At 51.1% G+C, this 21,780-nt stretch overlaps 1 protein-coding gene and 1 long non-coding RNA gene across 2 annotated transcripts in view; both read left to right on the forward strand.

Moving 5' to 3' along the window:
• The window catches only part of LOC115384136 (NACHT, LRR and PYD domains-containing protein 3-like), a gene marked incomplete at both ends in the record, with an annotated part of 77,208 nt that extends 73,520 nt beyond the window's left edge, over positions 1 to 3,688 (forward strand). The window contains 2 exons of the mRNA XM_030086471.1: positions 2,151 to 2,324; positions 3,514 to 3,688. Of these exons, the coding sequence (XP_029942331.1) occupies positions 2,151 to 2,324; positions 3,514 to 3,688 (349 nt within the window). The remainder of the gene's footprint in view (positions 1 to 2,150; positions 2,325 to 3,513) is intronic.
• Positions 3,689 to 15,746: 12,058 nt separating this feature from the next.
• LOC115384162 (uncharacterized) lies at positions 15,747 to 16,600 on the forward strand. The gene is made up of 3 exons (XR_003930824.1): positions 15,747 to 15,792; positions 16,068 to 16,241; positions 16,544 to 16,600. It is a non-coding gene; the product is annotated as an uncharacterized LOC115384162 (long non-coding RNA).
• The last annotated feature ends 5,180 nt before the right edge of the window (positions 16,601 to 21,780 follow it).

The following is a 21,780-nucleotide window of genomic DNA, read 5'->3' on the forward strand; positions in this document are numbered from 1 at the left end:
CAGACCTCCAGGAGCCTCCACATCATGTGTGGAATCCCAGTCTTCTGCTGGATCACTGCTACAGTTCTGGAGCACATGTTGAGCAGCGAGCAGAGAGGAGAGCTGCCCCAGACCCTGACTGACATGTACTCCCACTTTGTGCTGCTTCAGACACACAGGAAGAAGCTCAAGTACCATGAAGGACCTGAGACGGGTCCACAGGAGCTGACGGAGGCTGACAGGGAGCTTCTTCTGAAGCTGGGCAGGATGGCCTTGGAGCATCTGGACAAAGGAAACATCCTGTTCTACCAAGAAGACCTCGAGCAGTGTGGTCTGGATGTGACTGAGGCCTCGCTGTTCTCTGGAATCTGTACTCAGATCTTCAAGAGAGAGTCTGTGATCTTCCAGAAAGCCGTCTACAGCTTCGTCCATCTGACTGTTCAGGAGTTTCTGGCTGCAGTCTTCATGTTCCACTGTTTCACCAGCAGGAAGACAGACGAGCTTGAGATCTTTATTGGAAGGTCTTATAATACTTTCCCATCTCTGACTGCCTTCCTGAAGATCATCCTTCAGAAATCCCTCAGCAGTCAGAACGGCCACCTGGACCTGTTTGTCCGCTTCCTTCATGGCCTCTCTCTGGAATCCAACCAGAGACTCTTAGAAGGTCTGCTGGGTCCAACAGAGATCAGTCCAGAAACCATCCAGAGAGTCATCAAGAACCTGAAGGAGATCAGCAGTAGAGAAGTGTCTCCTGACAGAAGCATCAACATCTTCCACTGTCTGACGGAGATGAAGGACCTCTCAGTCCATCAGGACATCCAAGAGTTCCTGAAGTCAGACAACAGATCAGAGAAGGAACTCTCTGAGATCCACTGCTCAGCTCTGGCCTACATGCTGCAGATGTCAGACCAGGTCCTGGAGGAGTTGGACCTGAAGAAGTACAAGACATCAGAGGAGGGACGACGGAGACTGATCCCAGCTGTGAAGAACTGCAGGAAGGCTGAGTGAGTCCACATGTCCTCATGATCAATGTCTCAGTGATGTTTGTAGAAAGTAGTTCCTGTAGTTCCTCTGTGGAGATGATCCTCAATGATCTGTCCTGAAGAACCCATCAGTCCACTGTCTGATCCGCTGCCTCAGACTATGACTGATTATTATTCAGCTGTTAACGGCTCCATTCTGCTGCTGAGAGGTTCAGTCCATTCAATCAAAATATACATTTTAATATTTCATTTCAAAACATTTCCATCAAACCTGCTGCTGTTCCTAAAAGTCTCCTCTACCCTCCAGAGAGACTCAGTTTTCAGAGTTGGTTCAAACTTGGACTGTCAGTCTTCCTTCATGTTCTGATTCACAGTTCATCTCTTATTGTCTGTAATATTCTAATGAGACTGAAATGTTTCCAGCTGCCTCCTGGAATCCATCTGCTCAGCCCTCATAGCAGCTGGAAATCAAATGTCCATGTTGTGGAAGTCAGCAGATCTTCTCTTGGTCTTCTTCACACTGTAAACATGTGATGAAAGAAGTGATGTGAGGCTCAGCAGCAACCAGACTAAAGCCTGAGAGGAAATGTGTTGAATGATGTTAAAGTGAGAGCAGAACTCTGAACTGGGTCCAGAATGAAGAGCTGCTCAACATTTCACTCAGCGTTGTTTTCACAGCTCAGCAGTCTGACCAAGCTGAGAGACAGCAACGCAACATGAGACAGTGAGGGCAACATGAGACAGTGAGGGGCAACATGAGACAGTGAGGGCAACATGAGACAGTGAGGGCAACATGAGCACAGTGAGGGCAACATGAGACAGTGAGGGGCAACATGAGACAGTGAGGGGCAACATGAGACAGTGAGGGCAACATGAGACAGTGAGGGCAACATGAGCACAGTGAGGGCAACATGAGACAGTGAGGGCAACATGAGCACAGTGCAGAGGGGCAGGTTGGGGTACCTGGAAATTTAACTTCATTTCAACTTCTTGAAATTAGGAACTGAACTCAGCATGTGGAACTCCAGGTTCACCTCCAGGTTCTCCTCCAGGTTCTCCTCCAGGTTCTCCTCCAGGTTCTCCTCCAGGTCAACATGAAGCCAAAGTGAAGAAGTGAAGCTCTGATGTCCAACAGTCCATCAAAGTGTCCTCTCTCATAGCGTCCTGTCCTCTCTGGTCTCATTACAGTCTTTCTGGCTGTGGACTCTCTGATCCTCACTGTGAAGTGATCTCCTCAGCTCTGACCTCTGACCCCTCCCATCTGAAACAACTGGACCTGAGTGGGAACAGGCTGCAGGATTCCTCAGTGAAGATTGTGTGTTCTGGACTGGAGAGTCCAAACTGTAACCTGGAGACTCTGAGGTCAGTTCACTGTCTGAAGGGAGAATCTGTTGGAGGCAAAGGACTGAGAGGAGATCAGGAGGATTCCAGATGTAGTGTGGACAGAGAGTGGACTGAGCTCTGCAGCATGTTGATGAGAGCTCTTCTCCTCCTGGAGGCTTCAGCTGTTTGGACTTTACATTTCTAAACTCTTCCAGTCTGAACCTTCTTCAGCTCTTAGGCTTTGTTCACATTGCAGGCTGAAGTGACCCAAATCCGATTTTTTTGCCCCTGTGTGACCTGTATCGGATCTTTTCATGACAGTCTGAACGACACAGATCCGATTTTTTTAAATGCGACCCAGGCCACTTGGATATGTGGTCCTAAATCCGATACGTATCTGATGTTTTGCCATGCGACTTCAGTCTAAACGGCCAGGTCGCATTTATCCGACCTGCACGTCACGATATGGAGCGCTGAAGACGTGTGTCTTACCGTGAGTGTTAAAAAAGGCGCTCGCAGACGTACATTAAGGGAGTTATTGTCATCCGAAAATTATTATTGAACTCCGTATCACTAAAGCCTCTCATCACTGTCCCACCACTGCGTTTTTCTGTTGCTGCCACTGCCCCACAACAAACTTGGCTCTCTTCCTCTCTGCAGCGCCAGAACAATGGAGAGAAAAAATAATAATATCCACACGCGTGTTCTCGCTCTCTCTCTCTCTCTCTCACTCTCCCGATCTCTCGCCCTCTCTCTCTTACACACACACACACACACACACACACACACACACACACACACACACACACAGACACACACACACACAGAAGGAGCTCAGCGCGGCTGATGAGAAGCGCTGTGCTCAAATGATTGCTCAATGTTCAATTGTAAGAATGCTGTTTGATCAGTTCTTAAATCAATCATCAACGCTTGAAAAGCTGCAGATTCTGTATATTGTTTGTGAGTTCCGCAAACACTGAAGCGCGCTGCTGCGAGACGTCATTATGTCCTCTTCTGCGCATGCGGGACACTTTTGGGTGGTATTCCGTTCAGACGGGAGATCACATACAAGTCACATTTTTTTGTAAATGTGAACGAATTCGCAAAAAAATTGGATTTCACAAAAAAAATCCGAATTGAGCATTAAGCCCGGCAGTGTGAGCGTAGCGTCAGTCACTTCAACATTAAACTCTGTCCTCTAATCTCACTTCTTTCTTTCTTTATTCAGGTTGGAGTACTGCAGTTTGTCAGAGATCAGCTGTTCTTCTGTGGCCTCAGCTCTGAAGTCCAACCCCTCCCTCCAGAAACATCTGGAACATCTGGACCTGAGCGGGAACCCTCTGCAGGATTCAGCAGTTTCTCAGCTGTGTGGTTTTCTGCAGAGTCCACTCTGTGGTCTGCAGACTCTGAGGTCAGACTCCATGTTTGAGTGTGTTTCAGTAAAGTAGTGTTGACACTAAAGGTCAGACATCAGGCTGATCTGAGAGTGATCCACACTGAGGATCTCCAGGAGAAACGGAGCTTCTTCTCTGCTCTTTAGTCCTGTGACTGTGGCAGAGCCGTGTGCAGCTCCACATTTCAAAGCTTGCTAGAAGAAGAAAGGAGCTGCAGTGGATCATTGACTGTGAACCTCTGACACGCTCCATGTTGACCTTCAGCTTTCAAAGCAGCGTAGCGGCTGGGCTCTTCACTCCTCCATGGCAGAACTAAACAGCTGACTGAGCTTCACAGGGTTCCAGTGTGGATTGGAGGATGAAGAGTTGTGAAAGTGTCCAGTCAGTCCAGTGAGGTCTGGATGGGATGTGGTTTCAGAGTTCAGTCAGAGGAGGAGGAGAGTGAACAGGCTGCAGAGCTTCTACCAGACCATGTGGGGGCAGCACTTGTTCTCAGGCTCCTGGCCTTGATTGGGAGCTCGCCATCAGGAATTTGATCTTATTGCAGAACACCTGGCTGCACGGACCAAACTATTCCACTGAGAAAGTTCAAGTCAGCATGAAGCTAAGCTAACGCCAAGCTAACGGCTGAAAGACAAATGGCTTCAGAACACATTGACACCATGTTAACACATTAGCATGTTAGTATATTAGCGTGGCCGCATTAGCATATCAGAATATTAGCATATCATCACATTAGCATGTTAGCATAAGTGTGTCAGCATATTAACATGTGAGTACATTAGCATTTTAGCACAATAGCATGCGTGTCAGCACAACAGCATGTCAGCATGTTAGCATGTCAGGTTATTAGCATGTTGAAATTAGCTTGTCAGCCAAATAGCAGGCTCGAATAAGCATGTCAAAACAGCATGTTAGCATTAGCATGTCAGTACATTAGCATTTTAGCACTGGCGTGTCAACAAATTAGCATGTTAGCATTTGTATGTCAGCCTGAGTATATCAGCTTATTAGCATAGTCCAAAAAGGTTCATTGGTCTTTCCAATTTATAATCCAAAAACAAAGGTTCTTTTCCAAAGACCAGGGAGGTATTTTGTTATTTACCTGACGGTTTCGGCAGCTGTCAGCTGTCTTCTTCAGAGAGTCACGTGATGTTGTTGTGACGTATCTTGTCAGCTGATTTATACAGGTTTTGGCGCTATTCTCCCACTCGTGGAAGCAGGAGAACAGCGCCATCTGCAGTCCGACTTCTTGAGTACAGCATCCCAGGTGTGTGAAAGCAAAAAGGCCCCCTCATCCCGGTTCACTGTCTCGGGGGCACGTGACTGCAGATGGCGCTGTTCTCCCGCTTCCACTAGTGGGAGAATAGCGCCAAAACCTGTATAAATCAGCTGACAAGATACGTCACAACAACATCACGTGACTCTCTGAAGAAGACAGCTGACAGCTGCCGAAACCGTCAGGTAAATAACAAAATACCTCCCTGGTCTTTGGAAAAGAACCTTTGTTTTTGGATTAGCCTATTAGCATGTTTGCATTAGCATTAGCATTAGCGTGTCAGCACATCAGCATGTCAACATGTTAGCATGGTAGCATCAGCATGTCTTTGCATTAGTGTGTCAGGGAATCAGCATGTTAGCATCAGAGTGTCAGAATATTAGCATGTTAGCTTAAGCACATCAGGGCATTTGCATGTTAGCATAAGTATGTCAGCAAATTAGGATATCACATTAGCATGTCAGCACATTAGCATAGTGACATTAACATGTGGGCACATTAAAAATTTAGCATTAGTATATCAGTACATTAGCATGTTAGCATGAACATATCAGGAGAGTAACGTGTTAGCATTAACATGTCGGCATATTACCATTAGTGTATCGGCACACAACCATAAAACTTTGGTATGTTAGCATAGGTATGTCAGCACATTAGCATGTCATCATAAGTATGTATGGCCATTTGCATGTTAGCATTAGCATGCCAGGACATGAAAATGTTAGCACATGTTAGCATATGAGCATGTTAGATTGAGCATTACCATGCTATCATTAGCGTGTCAGCACATTAGCATGTTAGCATAACTTTGTCAGGATATTAGCATGTTTGCATCAGTCTGTTGGCAAATTATGGTAGCATAGCATGGCAGGATTGGCATGTCAGCATTAGTATTTAAACACATGAGCATGTTAGCATTCACATGTTAGAATTGGCATGTCAACATGTTAGCATAAGCATGTCAGGATATTGGCATGTTAGCATAACTGTGTCAGGATGTTAGCATTAGCTTTTCAGCACAATAGTATGTCAGCATAAGCATGTCAGCACATTAGCTTGTTAGCACTAACATGTCAGCTTATTATCAATCAATCAATCAATTTATTTTTGTATAGCCCAGTATCACAACAACAGTTGCCTCAGAGGGCTTCAAGATGTTACAATGGTCGGTAAAGTAAAAACAGTGAATAAGCATAATGGTAATATGTCAATATTTACAGTAACAAGACAGAACAAAGCAACCACCACCTTCGACCCTCACATCCGGCAAGAAAAAACTCCAAAAACCCAGTGGGAAAAGGAGAAATCTTGGGGAGAACCACAGTATGGAGGGATCCCTCTCCCAGGGATGGACAGCTTTGGCAACAGCTGGCATGAGACAATAAGAAGTAAAGCTTAGGACAATGTTGAGTACAGTCCGTTGGACGGTCCAGCACAAGAACCACGGATCCCAGCAGTAGAACCGAAGCCAGTCCACGGGCAGGACCGACAGGAGTGTCCTCCCGGTCCGGACGGAGCTTGTTCATAGGCCCTCGTAATAGTGGAGTCAGCAACTGAAACTGGAGAAGACTCCCCCTCGAAGGGGGGAACAACAGGTGAAAAGCAATGAACGGACTAAGGGGAATAACATTCAGACATTAGAGGATAGGGCTCAGTGCACCGCACTTCCCACAGCATTCTAGCTCCTAGGGCAGCTTTGTGGATACTTAACTGTTTAAACTAGTATTTAGTTAGTATAGTTTAGTTTAGTTTAATTTAGTTTGGTTTAGTTTAATTTTGTTTAGTGTAATTTGGTTTGGTTTAGTTTAGTTTAGTTTAGTTTAGTTTAGTTTAGTTTGGTTTGGTTTGGTTTAGTTTAGTTTAGTTTAGTTTAGTTTAGTTTAGTTTAGTTTAGTTTAGTTTAGTTTAGTTTAGTTTAGTTTAGTTTGGTTTACTGTAGTTTGGTTTGGTTTACTTTAGTTTGGTTTGGTTTGTTTTAGTTTAGTTTAGTTTAGTTTAGTTTAGTTTAGTTTAGTTTAGAATCCCTAGCTGACCTGATCATAGGCTGCATCGAAGAGAAACGTCTTGAGCCTAACCTTAAATGTGGAGACTGTGACTGCCTCTTTGACACCACTTGGAAGCTGGTTCCATAAAATGGTGCCTGATAGCTAAAGGCTCTTCCACCTAGTGTCCATTTAGAGACTCTAGGAGTCACCAGTAACCCTGCATTTTGAGAGCGAAGTGCTCTGATTGGTTGATAAGGCGTTAAAGCATCTTGGAGATAGGTTGGAGCCATCCCATTTAGGATTTTGTAAGTGAGGAGAAGGATTTTAAATCTAACTCTAAACTCGACTGGAAGCCAGTGAAGAGATTTTAGAACGGGAGTAATGTGTTCACGTCTTCTAGTTCCAGTTAATAATCTGGCGGCCGCATTTTGAACCAACTGAAAGTTTTTTAATACACTTTTTGGGCAGGCTGCGAGAAGGGAGTTGCAGTAGTCCAATCTAGTAGAAACAAAGGCATGGAGGAGTTTTTCTGCATCGTTTCTAGGTAGAATGTTTCTTATTTTAGCTATGTTGCGCAGGTGGAAATATGCTGTTTTACAAGCCAGGTTGATGTGTGCTTTAAATGAGATATCCTGATCCAATAAGACCCCGAGGTTCCTCACAGTAGAGGAGGAGGATACACTGACGTTATCTAAGGTGATAATCTGTTCAGATAGACACTCAGTTTATGGGGGCCTAGTATAATGACCTCTGTTTTGCCAGGATTCAGACGGAGATAGTTCGTAGTCATCCAGGTTTTAATTTCTCTGATACAGTCACTGAGTCTGTCTATTTGATTAGTTTGATCAGGTTTCATAGATAAATACAGTTGTGTGTCATCTGCATAGCAATGAAAATTGATATCGTGACTTCTAATTATGTTCCCTAAAGGAAGCATATATAACAGAAATAAAATTGGCCCGAGCACGGACCCTTGAGGAACCCCATAACTGACCTGGGAGCACGGTGAGGACTGTTGGTTAACGTGAACAAATTGGTACCTATTAGATAAATAGGATTTGAACCAGCAGAAGGCTTTTCCTCTGATGCCAACCTCACATTCTAACCTCTGCAGGAGAATATTGTGGTCGATTGTATCAAAAGCTGCACTGAGGTCTCGGAGAACCAGGATTGAGACTAGACCTGCGTCAGCCGCCAACAGCAAGTCATTAGTGACTTTAACTAACGCAGTCTCAGTGCTGTGATAAGCTCTATATCCTGACTGAAATTTCTCAAATAAACTATTGTCCTGTAGGTGGCGGTAAAGCTGTTTAACCACAACTTTTTCCAGGACTTTTGAAATAAAAGGCAGATTTGATATCGGTCTGTAGTTAGCTAGAATATCAGGATCGAGATTAGGTTTTTTTCAGCAGTGGTTTGATTACTGCGAATTTAAATGACTGTGGCACATAGCCATTTTCTAGAGAGGTATTTATTATAGTTATGATCGTGTTTAAGATAACTAGAAGAATATCTTTGAAAAGCTTAGTTGGAATTGGATCTAGGAGACAGGTCGAGGTTTTAGAAGACATTACAATCGAAGTAATCTCAGCCCCATTTACTGATGAGAAATTAGTAGTTACTGGATGTAACTCCAGTTCTACGAGTAAGTGCGTGCCTGCCTACGGGCTTCGCTAGTGGCACACCTCCAATCTTTGTCCAATCCACTGAGACTATACAAAGCTCGACGCACCAATCCCCCGCACGCGATGGCGCAGCGCTACGCCCCACACCGAGGGTACATAACCTCGGATGGTGCTAAGCAAACCCTTCTTCTGACGTAGCAAAAACAAGGGAAGCAGACAGCTGGGCCAGCAGGTAGGCGGGCACGCACTTACTCGTAGAACTGGAGTTACATCCAGTAACTACTAATTCTACTTCGTAAGTGCTTAGCCCGCCTACGGGCTTCGCTAGTGGTACTCACCAAGGCGAAGGCCGTAGGTCGATGAATGTACTCCCAGCTGGCCTGCTGACGGGATTGGTGCGTAAGACGGAAGTAAACAAACCGTACGTCCAGAACAGCCGTAGAACTCCCGAAGGACGAGGCGGGCACCTCGCGACGTAGTGCGGCCCACGACGTACAAAGCATCGCCACAGCGACACACACACGCCGGCCGGGAAACCACAGCGGCAGGCGGTGAAGCGGGGGGACCCCTGGCCCGCGTTCCACGCACGGGGAGCGGCAGCGAACCCAAAAAAGGCAAGCGGCAGAACTCCTGCCCCTGCAACACCGTAAACAACATCCGCAGACCGCGGCAGACCCGAGCGGCAGGCGGGGAACCCCTGGTCCGCGAGCCCACCTGGGACGCGGCAGCCAGGCCAGAAGGACCGAAACGGTTTGACGACCGAACTCCTGTTCTCGCCGAAAACCGACATGGCCACAGAGTCAGTGCACATATCCAACAGATACGAACACACGAAGGTGGACGCAGAGGCCCAGGAGGCAGCCTGGCAGATGTCACTCACCGTGACCCCTCTGCACAGGGCCGCAGAGGCAGCCACACGTCGTGTGGAATGAGCACGAATCACTGCTGGTGGTGAGAGATTCTGTGCCTCGTAGGCAGCTGCAATAGCGCCCCCCACCCAGTGGGCGAGACGCTGAGAGGTCAGCGGGGAACCACGCCCCCGGGCTCCAAACCTCACAAACAGCTGGTCCGTGGTGCAAAAGCCAGCTGTGCGCTGGACATAAAGACGCAGAGCCCTGACCGGGCACAGTGACCGCAGGCGTGGGTCGTCCCCAGACGAACCAGGCATGGAGTCAAGCGTCCTGATCCGGATCACTTGTGACCGGAAGTCCGAAGTGATCACCTTGGGATGAAAGGCCGGGTTAGGCCAGAGGTGCACGAGTCCCCCATCCTGGCTGAACACCATGCAGGATGGGTGGACTGACAAAGCGCAGAGATCCCCAACTCTCTTGGCGGATGCTAGCGCCAACAAGATGGCGGCCTTAAAGGAGAGAAAGCGGTCCTCCGCCTGCTCCAAAGGCTCGAAAGGAGGTCCCTTAAGGCCCTCCAACACCACATGGAGGTCCCATGGAGAGACCACATGCCTGGGGGGCGGTCGCAACCGACACGCCCCGCGCAGAAACCGCTTCACAAGCGGGTGGCTGCGAGCAGGAAAGCGGCCGAAACCGCCGTGGCCCGCTGTGATGGCCGATGCAAACACCGCCAGGGTGGATGCAGCGCGACCGCTGTCCAGCAGGGCCTGGAGGAACTCCAAAACTCCACCAATGGTGCAGGAGACCGGGTCCAAGCCCCTCTCTGAGCACCACGACGTGAAGAGCTTCCACCGAGACCTGTAGGCCTTGACAGTAGAGGGGGCCCTGGCACTCTGGATGGTGGACACCACTGCTGGGGGGAGGTCTAGTTCCACCAGCCTCACCCGCTCAGCCTCCAAGCCAGGAGCCTCCCGCCCAGCAGGAAGGGGTGAGACCGAAGGGCGCCTCCTGCCTGCTGCAGTGCGTCGGGCCCATCGGGAATCGGCCACGGGTCCCTGACTGCCAACTGAACCAGGTCCGGGAACCACCGCGCACTCGGGGTGTCCGGAGCCACCACGATCACGTGAAGATTGTGCAACCTCACCCTGCGCAGCAGCGGGGTCAAGAGGTGGACTGGAGGGAACGCGTACAGGATGCCCAACGGCCAGCTCCTGTGTGCGAAGGCGTCTACCCCTAGAGGGGGGGCGTCTGACGACCTGAGCGAGAACCAGAGTGGGCACTGTGCGTTCTCTGCACTGGCGAAAAGGTCTGCCACTGGGCATCCGAACCTGCACCAGAGTTGGGCTGCGACCCACAGGGACAGGCCCCACTCGTCGTGGAGTGGGCCTCCCCGGGACATTCTGTCTGCACCGACGTTGAGGACTCCGGGCACGTGACGCGCTCTGAGAGACGCGAGGTGCCGGTCCGCCCACCGGAGGATCTCCGCCGCTATGCGATGAAGAGGGGGAGACCGGGTCCCCCCCTGCCTGTTCAGGTACGCGACCACCGTAGTGTTGTCCGTCCTGATGAGCACATGGCTGTCCTTCAGCCTGGCTTGGAAATGGAGCAGGACCCTCTGCACCGCCGTCATTTCCAGCACATTGATGTGAGTGGGAGTCAAATCCCAAGCACCGCCCACCACGTGGTGGTCTAGGGTGCCTCCCCATCCCGCGAGAGACGCATCGGTGAACACTTCGACGTGATGCGACACGCAGCCCAGGAGAACTCCTTGCATTAGGAGAGCAGGATCCATCCAATAAAGGAGATCCTGGCATGCTTGGGGTGGGATCGGGAACTGTTTGCATCCATCCCACTTCCCCACGCAGCGGAGGCGTGCAAACCACCGTTGCAGCCTGCGCATGTGTAGAAGGCCCAGCCGGACCACTGGGTGGGCCGCGGCCATTAAACCCAGGACGGTCCTGATCAGACGAACCCCGACCAGGGGTGTGGTCACTGCAGACCTCAGGGTCAAGAGAAGGGAGGTCCATCTCTCCTCGGAGAGGCGGGCAGTCATAGAGAGCGAGTCCAGCTCCAACCCCAGATAAGCCATGCTCTGAGCTGGGGTGAGCGCGCTCTTGTGTCGGTTCACCATGAACCCCAGGAGCTCGATGTGGTGCAGGACCTGGGTCGTGTGCAGCACAGCCTCCTGATGAGAGGACGCCAGTATGAGCCAGTCGTCGATGTAAGTGAGGATCCTCAGACCACGACGACGGAGGGGCTCCAACGCTGCTTCGGCACACTTGGTAAAGGTGCGAGGGGCAAGAGAGTAGCCGAAGGGGAGCCGGTTGTATTGAAAATACCTGATCCCCACGGCAAAGCGGAGGAAGGCTCTGTGCCTTCTGAGAATGGGGATGTGGAAGTAGGCGTCCGTCAGGTCGATCGAAGTCATCCAGTCCCCAGGTCGAATGCTCTCCAGGAGGTGTTTGACCGTCAGCATGCGGAACCTCCTGGTGGCTATGTGAGTGTTGAGGACCCTCAGGTCCAGAATGGGTCTTACACCCCAGCTTTTCTTGGGGACCAAGAAGTAGGGGGAATAAAAACCCGAGTGCGCCTCTGTCGCGCTCAGCTCCATGACCGCACCACGGCGGAGGAGTGAGGCTACTTCTGCCTCGAGAGCGGCCGTCCCCGCAGGGCATGCGAGCCGCGTACGAAGGATGCCGTTGAAGAGAGGCGGACGACAGGCGAACTGCAGGGCATAACCGTTTCTCAGTGTCCTGGACAGCCAGGGAGAAAGCGGTCCCAACATAACATGCCACGTGTGAAACCGGAGCGTGAGTGGCTGTACCACGGCCAGCGGGGACGGCCCACCCATCCTCCGGGCCTCGGGAGACGGGGGGCCCCCGGCAAAAGGGCTGTGGAGCAGGCGTCCTCTGAATGAGAGCGGGCGGCCGCCAGGGGGCCGCGGACCGGCGCTTTGCTGGGGACAACCCGAGCAAAGGCAGCGCGATCCCGGAGTTTTCCGAGTCGCTGTCCTCGGTGCTGATGTCGGAGCCTTCCGGATCGCTGGCCGTGATGCTGAAGCCGGAGCCGGGACACTCAATAGCGGGAGCCCGGGACGGCAGAGCTCCGCTGCTCCGAGGCTCCGCTGTGACAACACACGGGGAAGCCGAGGGAGCGCTGCCGGGAGCAACACGAATAAGGCCGGGATCGGGGCGCTTTACGGCGGACACCCGGGCCGGCGTGAGTCCGCCGCTCTACGGAGAAACTCCGCTGGGAGCGGCATGAGTGGCGCCGGGGCTGGGGCGCTGCATGTCGGCAGCCCGGGGCGTAACGGCACCGCCGCTCTGACGCCTCGTCATGCTAACACGAGCGGAGGTCGGCGGACAAACGCTGCTGAGAGCGCTATGGGTGCGGCCGGGGCCGGGATACCCCACGGCGGGGATCCGGGCCGGGCCGGAGCCGTCGCTCTGACGCTTCGAAATGCTCACTCGAGCCGAAGCCGGTGGAGAGTGCAGCCTGAAGCGTTTGCGGGGTGCTGAAAAGACATCAGCAGCGCACCGCTTGCGTGACACACACAGCGGGAAAGCTAGCGGCTCCAGCGCGCTGCTGTGCCCCGCGTCCGCAGCCGCATTGCGGCCAGAGCGCGAAGAAAGCGCCGGTGAAGAGGCGGTTCCGTGCGCATTCCGCTCACCATCCTCAGCCGCCTTATCGCGGAGCGGGAGGAGGGAGGGAGAAGGGCCCAGCCGGGTTTTCCACTTTTCGATCATGCTAACACGGGGGAGAGGAGGGACTGCTGCTCTCTGGAAGATGTAACGGGCCTGACGGCCTTTATTTGCATGTTTGCTGGCAGGTGCGGGTCGAGCGGACGGGGCGCTCCGTGTCTCGGGAGCGCGGGACCGTCTGGGCTGATCGGCGCCCCGGGAGGATCGGCGGAAAGACGGTCCGGTCTGTCCAGGTGCCGAGGTGCTCCAAGGAGCGGGACGCCGCTGGTCCGCGGAGCGTGCGGCGGCGGCTCACGGCGGGGCTGGAGGTGCGGGGCCAGCTGCTGCGAGCATCGTGCTGCTGCCTCCAGGCGCTCGATGATCACCTGTATATCGGGCCCAAAAAGAGAAGAGGTGGACAGGGGGAGTCCCAGGACGCCCCGCTGGTCCCGCTCAGATAAAGAAGACAGACCGAGCCACAGGTGCCTCATGGCGAGCTGTGCGTTGGCCATGACGCGGCCTCCACTGACGGCTATAGCTCTGCACATGCGCATCAGGACTTCGGCCGTATTTTGGACTTCCACGATGTCTTCGGGGGAAAGCTGGGACTTCTCGTGGCAGATCTTGTCCACAGAGCCCCAGGAGGAAGGTCATGTTATTGGCTAGGGCGAACGTCAGGTTGCCGCTAGCGAAGCCACGATCCAGGAAGCTCGCCATGCGCCTGTCCCTTTCCGACGGCAGCACGGGCTTTCCGCCGGGCCAGGCGGAGGATCGGGAGAGGAGGCACAGCCGAACGGAGTCCTCAATGGCAGGCACTCCGGAGACCGGCGGCCAGCCCTCCACACAAGAATACTCTCGGTAGCCCTTCACCGTACCCTTGGCGGCAAGTGGTGTACCCCAGTCCCGCTGCACGTGAGCTTGAAACGACGGCACGGCGGGACATAGGACCGCAGTCCGGGACCGAGCCCGTGACCGGGTTGACAGCCCGAGTGCAAAATCACGCTGCACCGGCTCCGGAGGCTGCGGCGGCAGCACGAGGCCGGTGCGCTCGGCGGCTGAAGTGAAGAGCCCCGCGAGGTGCTCCACAGGCTCACGGGGGAGACGGGATGCGGTGGAGGCGGAGTCGAACCGAGTCGAACTCCATGACACAGACACGCTGCTGCTGCTGCTGCTGCTGCTGCTGCTGCTGCTGACGCTGCCGCGGATCTCGGCCCAGTCGTAGGCGGCGGCGGTGGGGGCAGCGGTCTCCTCGGAGTCGTCCTCACCGGCAGGAGCCGGGGAGGTTGCGCCCATGAATGCTGCTCGCCGCTGGCTCTCTTCGAGCGGCAGCGCGAGGCAGGCCATGCAGGAGGTCTGCTGGCGGTGATGCTGCCAGCCAAGGCAGAGGAAGCAGAGCTCGTGACAGTCCTGCATGATGAGCGGAATGCCGCAAGAGCGGCAGAAGAACGGCCCGACGCCCGATGGCGACTGGTCCCGGGCCGGCGAATCCATCCTAGTCGAATCTTGATCCGGAGAATAGAGGCTTCTAAGTCTCATGGAGATGCTGAGAAAGAAGAAGGGTTTGCTTAGCACCATCCGAGGTTATGTACCCTCGGTGTGGGGCGTGGCGCTGCGCCATCGCGTGCGGGGGATTGGTGCGTCGAGCTTTGTATAGTCTCAGTGGATTGGACAGTGATTGGAGGTGTGCCACTAGCGAAGCCCGTAGGCGGGCCAAGCACTTACGAAGTAGAACTATCTATTATTTCAGGTATTTCAGGTGGAGGCAGTGGCTGGATTCCCTGAGCTTGATCTGAGGAAAGCGCTTCACTGATTTTACCTCTAATGGTTATGATTTTATCATTAAAGAATTTAAGAAAGTCATGGCAGTTTAAAGATTCTGGGATTACTGGTTCCACTACAGTATGACTGTTTGTCAGTCTGGCTACAGTGTTGAATAGAAACCGAGGGTTATTTTTGTTTATTTCTATTAAACGAGAGTAATATAATGTCTTGGCTTTAAAAAGAATTTGTTTATAGCTTAGCAAGCTACATTTCCAGGCCTTCAGAGATTGTTCTGATTTAGATTTACGCCACAGTCTTTCTAAGGTTCCCCTCGATGTACCCCACTCTGGCCCCCGGGTAACACCTAACCTTCACCGCTGGCAGCTTCACGTCTCTAACTATAGAGCTGCCAATCACCAGCGTGTCCAGTTCAGCCGGTGTGTCGTCGCTGAGGGGAGAGAACCTATTGCAGACGTGAAGCGGTTCTTGGAGTGCTACGTGGCGGCGCTTAGCACTAGCCTTCCTCCGGACTGTCACAAACCGGTCCTGGTCTTGTCCCGGCTGCTCGGGACATGCTGCGGGGCTAGGCTTGCTAACACTCCTCTCACTGCGGGAACGGGCTGCGAGCCCTGCCGCTACCTCGCTGCAGCTATTATTATGGGATGTCATGTGTGTGTGTGTGTGTGTGTGTGTGTGTGTGTGTGTGTGAACTCTGTCCTCTAATCTCACTTCTTTCTCTCTTTATTCAGGTTATTTAACTGCAGTTTGTCAGAGATCAGCTGTTCTTCTGTGGCCTCAGCTCTGAAGTCCAACCCCTCCCTCCAGAAACATCTGGAACATCTGGACCTGAGCTGGAACCCTCTGCAGGATTCAGGAGTTTCTCAGCTGTGTGGTTTTCTGCAGAGTCCACTCTGTGGTCTGCAGACTCTGAGGTCAGTTGACTGTCTGTTCCTGTTGTAGAAGGAGAAATGTTTGTCAGCAGCTGTGATCTGAGACTCTGATCCTGCAGTGAGAGAGTGAACTGAGCTCAGCAGCAGCTGACTGCTGTGTGTGGACATGAGGAGTGTGAATGTTGTGTGTGATGAAGATCCACAACAACAGAACAGCTCATTGATCAGGACTCAGTAATGTGGAGCTGCTCATTTCTCCATCAATACATCTGATTGGTTCCTCCTCATTGATTCTGCTGCTTTCTCTCTTTATTCAGGTTGGAGGGCTGCAGTTTGTCAAAGATCAGCTGTTCTTCTCTGGCCTCAGCTCTGAAGTCCAACCCCTCCCACCTGAAGGAGCTGGACCTGGATTACAACCAGCTGCGGTCTCCAGCTGTGCAGCAGCTGGTTGCTCTCCAGCAGAGTCCAGACTGCAGCCTGCAGACTCTGAGGTCAGTAGATGGTTGGAGTGAGTCCATGCTGCTTTCAGCAGGTTTGGACTAAACACAGTCAGTGTGAGAACAAAGATCCAGTGTTTGACTCTCAGTGAGGCTGTGAGAGGAGAACGCTGAGCAGCTTCAGGATTGGACAGCAGAGGACACACAGTCAGCCAATCAGAGGAGCCACAGGCTTGTTGTGTTGGTCTGACAGTGGTGGTCCTTCATGAGCTCTGAGCTGCTGACTGCTGCTCTGAACAGGACTGAAGTCCTCAATGCTTCACACACTCTGACCACCACCTCTCATCTCTCTGCAGCTACTGAGAGCAGAGAGGAGGCTGTGAGTCCTGAAGATCTACTGAGAGCAGAGCTTCTTCCAGCACTGAGTGACAGAGGAAGCAGCAGAAGAGCTGCTGAGTGTCAGTGGTGCAGTGTGAAGAGCTGTGAGAGTCCAGCATGGAACCATGGAGCATCAGTAGATCTTCAGCGTTCAGCCCTGCTGCTCTCTCTCATTTCACCATCCTGAAGGAGATTTATCCAAAGAACCACTCTTAATTGTGGTTCTTTGGATTAATTGTTCAGTCATGTAATTCTCTCCTTGGTGAAGTTTTTCATTCCTCTCAATCACATTTTAAAGTCAATCCTCAACTTTCAATGATTTCTAATTGTTTAGCAGCTCAGAAAAAATGATCAAACTACTAAGACACAGATCTTAGACACAATCTTTGAAACAGTCCAGATTTATTTGTCCTCTTTGTTCATAAAAACTCTATTTTGATCAATATTCAGTGAAGCTGGTTTCTTGTTTCTTCTGTTTTCTTCTCATCTTCTCTGAAGCTTAAACTCCTGATTGAAGTCTTGATGTCAGCTGATAGTCAGAGAACTCTTTTCCTGTCTGAGAGCTTTGTTTCATTGGTTTAGAAGGAAACACAGAGAATTCCCTCCTGACTGGATTGATTTGGGAACATGTTCAATGTTCATTCATTCATTCATTCATTCATTCATTCATTATCTACCGCTTCTTCCCTTTCGGGGTCGTGGGTGGCTGGAGGACGTGGACGACGTACGCGATTTTCGAAGGGGTGTCCCAATTCAGAGGGGTTTACTTTCGGCCCTACCCCTCAGCACTCTGTTTCAAAGGAGGAGGGCCAAGGGGGAGGGCTGGAAAGAGAAATGGGATTGGGCCTTAGTGTGGATCCTCCACAGTGTGTAATCAACGAGGCCCCCGGCCTGCAGAGTCCAACATTTCACCTCAACTGAAAAAAAAAACCCAGTACAAGCAGAGAAACAAGATAACCAGGCACCAAAAACAGTAACAAGTTCCCGGTCAGTCTGACTGAGGACTTGTCCCTTCCATGTTTCTGTGCTGCTCATCATCATTTCTTCTCCCGTCTTCCTCCATCTTCAGAGTCTCGGGATCGGTGCGTGCGCCTCGTCATCCCCCCAAATGGAACTTTCAGGCATCAGGGGAAAAAAACAAAACACATAAACCATGAAATAAATGAATAAATACATACATTAGAAAGACGAAGGTGCTGCTGAAGCTGTGGATGGGTGTGTTGTTGTAACAGTAACACTGTCACAAACTGAAGAGGAAACGTTTGTAAGGCAGTCCCTGAAGAAGGATGAAGAAGGGAATTCTGGTGTTCCTCTGAACATGCACATTTTTTAGTTGGTAGTCAAACACACGGTTTTCTCCCTTTTGTCAAGGCTTCTTCAGACGTGCCAGACGACCGTCACAGGGTGTCCTCCGGGAGAAGTTTGGCATTCCGCAGTCTTTTGCGTTCTTCCCACATCTGAACGCTGCATGTTGTGTTCTGGCTTTCACATTGGTTGTGTCCTCCATGATGACACAGTGTGGTCCAGTGAGGAGGAGAGTTGAGGAATCTGGATGTGCAGTGACTGGGACGCTGCGCTCTGCCACTGTGCACGTTCTCACAAACACACAACACCAACAACAGCAACGACAAGCACACCTGCAGCTGCTGCACCAACGACCACCACATCACACCTGAAGATTATATGGAGAAAACATGTCCCATGTGCCGTGCACCGCCCGCTGTGGAGACATTCTCTGGTAGGGGGGCTTGACCTTTCACCTCTGCCCTGCTGGACCGCGTGTTCCTGTCCTGTGGCGGCTTCCTCCAGACCGGCCGGGAGCACGCCTGTCAACACTGAGTGTGGCACGTCAACATGCTTTGTCACCTGACTGCTCCAAACAAAGAAACACACACGAGTTCCAATGAAGTCTCACAACTGGAAAGGTTCAAAGGAGAGACACATCTGGCAGGGATGACATTTAAACTTTTTTAATAACAAATACAAACTCCATGAACACAAAACAAAAAAATCAAAAACTAAACTCCTTAAAAAAACAATAAAATGAAAAAAGAAAGAAAAAGCAGTGACGCATTACTAATACTGGTCCGCAGGGCCGCCTTGACCACTGGACGAGGAGGGACTGAAGTCCAGGGGCCTCGGTCTGTCAGGGGCCAATCAGAGGGGCCAAATATAATGTCTGAAAAAGGCCCTTTGTGGAAGTCGCTGTCAATCACCAAACATTGCTTTTTCCAGCACGGCGCGCCCGGAGCCAGCCGTGACGGCAAGTCGGATAAAGGGCCAATCAGAATTCACCTTAGTTTCATGTTATTCTTTGACTTGTTAAAGTTTCTGTCAGTCATATATCAAACCAGGCCCCCGCACTCAGGGGCCGACCTGTTGACCAAAAGGCTCATCAGTCATGCAGAGAATACCGCCTGGATCTTATTCCTACATCTGCAGTTTGTTTGTTTTTCTGTCAGTCAATCGATTGTAGCCAATCACAATCCAAGGATTCGGGCCCACGTGTTGTTGCTGTGTATGTCGATGCTTCAACTGAACGGCGCCGATCTGGAGACGACAGTGTCAGGAAAGAAAGAGTTGGAGAGCGGAGCACAGAAGAGAAAAGCCCAAAAGGAGAAAGAGATTCGTGACAAACGATTATTGACCACAAGACCAAAGCTCACGGGATTTTTTAAGAAGAAAACTGATGAACAGGAAGGCGGAGACGTGGAAAGTGAAGCCGCGCAAAGCATCGCCGAACAGGCCCCGGCCTCCGCGGCGGCTTCAGTTGCTGACGCCGCGGACAAAGTCGACAGCGACGCCGAGGGGGGGGGGGGGGGGGGGGGGCCCAGAGGAGAACCTGCGGGAGGACGCTTCAATACCGCCCACCTCTCAGTCCCAGCCCGGGCAGCCTCAGCTTTTTACCAGCTGGAGCAAGTCAGGTGAAGAGAGAGGAGAAGGCATCGGCGCTGCCGCCATTGGAAGCGCTCCTTCTGCTGCATCCGGAGGGGACCCGCAGCCGCCGCCGCCGCTAGATGATCCCTACAACACAGACCCGGCTCCATGGGGACAACACACCACAGCAGATGAAAAGGTACGAGCGCATTGGGCTGAAATAGGACCAGCGCGACACCAAAATAAGGACGGTGATCTGTCGGCTTCAGCTCGCCAGCAGAAACAACAGAAGCGTTTTTTTAATGAAGCGTTTTTCCAGCAGAAACTTGTCAGCGGGGAAAATGTACTTAGAGAACGGTTGTGCTGCTCTCCACAAAGTGGAAATATATTTTGCTTTGCAGGCAAACTATTTGGGAGGCAAAACAGAGGCAGGTCTTCCTTTTCAAGTACAGGATTTTCAGACTGGCAACATGCAAAGATGAGAATCAGCGAGCATGAAAACAGTGAAATGCACAGATCGGCCATGACTGCTTCTATTAATCCATCAGCTGAACACGGAGTGGTGGATTCAGAGCTGAAGAGGCAGTTTCATCAGGAATGCCAGTACTGGACTGATGTGCTTCAAAGAGTTGTGTTGGTTGTCAAGTTTGTGTCTGAGCGAGGACTGGCTTTCAGAGGGAGCAGCCACAGACTTGGGGAAGCAAACAATGGGAACTATTTGGGTTGTATGGAGCTCATCAGCGAGTTTGATCCCTTTTTGAAGTCCCATATTGACAAGTATGGCGATGCAGGAGGAGGAACTCCCTCTTATCTCTCTTTAAACATTTGAGAAGAATTTATTGAACTAATGGGAAAACAAGTTCTCACTGAAATTATTGGAAAAGTCAAAATGGCAAAATATTGTTCCATTAGTGTTGACTCCACCCCTGATGTTTCACACACTGACCAGCATATTGAGATATGTGTCACCAGACGGAGCTGCTGAGGAGCGATTTGTAAAGTTCTTGCCGATATTGAGTCACACCGGTGAAAACCTTTTCCAGTGTTTGACAAGCGTTTTGGAGGAGACGGGAATTCACATCAGTAACTGTAGAGGACAATGCTCTGACAACGCAAGCAACATGTCTGGCATCTACAAAGGCGAGCAAGCACGCTTGAGGGAAATCCCCCCTCTTGCTGAGTGGGGGCCATGTGCAGCGCAGACACTGAATCTAGTGGGTGGAAACAGTGGAAACTCTGTTTACTCTGTTTACGTCTCCATTATTGACCGTCTTGTGTCCGAACTGGATCAGAGACATGAATCTTACAAAGGCCTGTGTGAAACCTTTGGATTCCTGAATCATTTGAAACCAATTTCCTCTGAAAACCTTTGGATTCCTGAATCATTTGAAACCAATTTCCTCTGAAAACCTCAACACAGCAGCTACCAGTCTTTACAAGAAGTAGAAAACTGATCTGTCAGAAGACTTTGTTGATGAAGTGGCACATTTTCAACAGTTTGTGCAAACACTCTCAGACAGCAGCACATCAGCCTCGGACCTTCTGAAAGACATGAGGACGAGACGACTCCAGACAGTATTCCCTGATGTGGACGTTGAGCTTGGTTTATATCTCACTCTGCCTGTGACCAATGCTGCAGGGGAGCGCTCATTTTCCAAGCTCTCAATGGTGAAATCCCGCCTGAGATCATCCATGCACCAAGAGAGACTCGGCCATCTTTCCTTGATGTCAGTCCAGAATGACATTCTTCCAGGCCTGGATTTTAAGGGCATCATAGAAGACTTCTCAACTAAAAAGGCCAGAAGAAGGCCTTTCTAAGGTAACATACAGCAGTTTATTGTGTGATAGTTATCAGCTGATGCAGCTGATGGGGGGTGGGGTGGGGGGGTGGGGGTGGGGGGCCTCCAAGCCTCAGTTAGTCCAGGGGCCTACACCTTGGTTAGGGCAGCCCTGGCTGCTACACGTGCATCTGGACTGATCACTGCCTCCCGACAACAGCGACAATAAGACATGTATTTTGTATGTATTGTTCATGAGACGGTTTTCTCTGCTGCTTCATGTGTCCTGCAGACAGAGGGACGTCCTGTACAGCAGAAGCCTCTGGAACTGTGACCTGCCATCATATTGACAACGACTGGCAAATGAAGAATTCTGTTCTTCAAACATGGATTGTGTTTGATTCAGTGTTAGAGAGCAGTGAATGAGTTCATTAACAATCAGCTGATCAGTGTTAGGAGTGAACAAACCAGAGATTTCCCTCTGAAATATTAAAATATTGTGTTCTCTGTCATGTCAGATGATGTCCCTGCTTTCTAAAAGTCTCCGGCCCTTGAGGATC

Source organism: Salarias fasciatus, assembly GCF_902148845.1.
Source record: "Salarias fasciatus chromosome 23 unlocalized genomic scaffold, fSalaFa1.1 super_scaffold_20, whole genome shotgun sequence".
Classification (NCBI taxonomy): Eukaryota; Metazoa; Chordata; class Actinopteri; order Blenniiformes; family Blenniidae; genus Salarias; species Salarias fasciatus.